This window comes from Austrofundulus limnaeus, unplaced genomic scaffold (assembly GCF_001266775.1).
Source record: "Austrofundulus limnaeus strain Quisiro unplaced genomic scaffold, Austrofundulus_limnaeus-1.0 Scaffold472, whole genome shotgun sequence".
In the NCBI taxonomy this organism is placed as follows: Eukaryota; Metazoa; Chordata; class Actinopteri; order Cyprinodontiformes; family Rivulidae; genus Austrofundulus; species Austrofundulus limnaeus.
Genome location: NW_013952874.1, coordinates 62,015 through 63,500, shown reverse-complemented (window position 1 = coordinate 63,500; position 1,486 = coordinate 62,015). Strand labels below are relative to the sequence as shown.

At 46.3% G+C, this 1,486-nt stretch overlaps 1 protein-coding gene across 1 annotated transcript in view; it reads left to right on the top strand.

Moving 5' to 3' along the window:
* Positions 1-424: 424 nt before the first annotated feature.
* myod1 (myogenic differentiation 1) overlaps positions 425-1,486 on the top strand; it is a gene marked incomplete in the record, with an annotated part of 2,311 nt that continues 1,249 nt past the window's right edge. Inside the window, 1 exon segment of the mRNA XM_014025395.1 lies at positions 425-1,160. Within this exon segment, the coding sequence (XP_013880849.1) occupies positions 630-1,160 (531 nt within the window).

Genomic DNA, 1,486 nt, shown 5'->3' with positions numbered 1-1,486 from the left:
GTAACCACAAAGAGCTGCTGGCAGCAGTTTGATATGTCTTTTGATCATATTTTTACACATCAAACTGTCTGCTAATTGTTTTTAGTTTGTTTTATGCAAAGTTTGGTTTGAAATCTTGGACAGTCGTAACAAAGCTTTTAACATTTCTTCAGAAATCTTCTGGTTACATTCATTTTTTTGTTTGTTTGTTTAGCATGACCACATGCTGCTTCTTCTGTATGGAGAACAGCAGCCTGAAGGATTCGTGCAGAACTAGTCTTTAGCATTTTCATTGCTTCCTCTTTGAGTGTCACCCCCTGCGATCACGCATTACACGCACAGCTTACACACACACACACACACACACACATACACACACATGCACACTATTGGTCACTTATATTATGACCCCGCCTCCGTACTAGCTGCTTTAAAAAGAGAGACCAAGCCAAAAGGCTGAAGTTACACATACTGCCCCTTTAAACACTCATTCAGTTTCTGTCAGCTCAGATGAGTTTCAGACTCGGGTGTCATGTTAGTTTAAAAGGTGGAAGATATTTTGAGGAGATTTTATTTTGAGGTTTTTGACCTCAAAGTATTTTTTTTAAAATAAAACCCTTCTTTGAGTGAGTTCTGTCCTCATCACTCTGATGGATTTGTCTGATTTTCCCTTCCCGCTCTCGTCAGCTGATGACCTCTATGACCCCTGCTTCAGCACCAGCGACYTGAACTTTTTTGACGACTTGGATGCCCGGCTGACACACGGCAGCCTGCTGAAGTCAGAGGACCATCTGAACCATCATGTCCCCACAGCAGAGGAGGAGGACCAGCACGTGAGGGCCCCCGGGGGCCTCCACCAGGCGGGCCACTGCCTGCTATGGGCCTGCAAGGCCTGCAAGAGGAAGACGACCCACGCGGACCGGAGGAAAGCAGCAACGATGCGCGAGAGGCGACGGCTCAGTAAGGTCAACGATGCTTTTGAGACTTTGAAACGGTGCACGGCCTCCAATCCCAACCAGCGACTCCCCAAGGTGGAGATCCTGCGGAACGCCATCAGCTACATCGAGTCTCTGCAGGCGCTGCTGAGGGCCGGCCAGAGCGACAGCTTCTACCCGCCTCTGGAACACTACAGCGGGGAGTCGGACTCCTCCAGCACCCACTCCAACTGCTCTGACGGCACGGTGAGTCCGCCGACAGCTGAAGGCTTCATGTGCCGCCTGCTGAAATGTGAGGAATCTGTCCGGAGATTTATTTTGGGCAACGGTCGTTCATTTTGACAAACGGATTCTTCAAAGTGGATCCCAGTGGATTTAAAATATGTTTAACATTTAGAAACAACACATGCAGACAATTCACATTTAGGCTTCAGTTATCCGGGATAACTGAAGCCTAAAGATAACTAATCCTGTTTGTTGCAGTCTGATGGATTTGTAGGATTTTATTTGTAGATGAAGTAAAATCTCATGTTTCAAAATTAATATTTTCAGAAATAAAACAGCTTAAACTT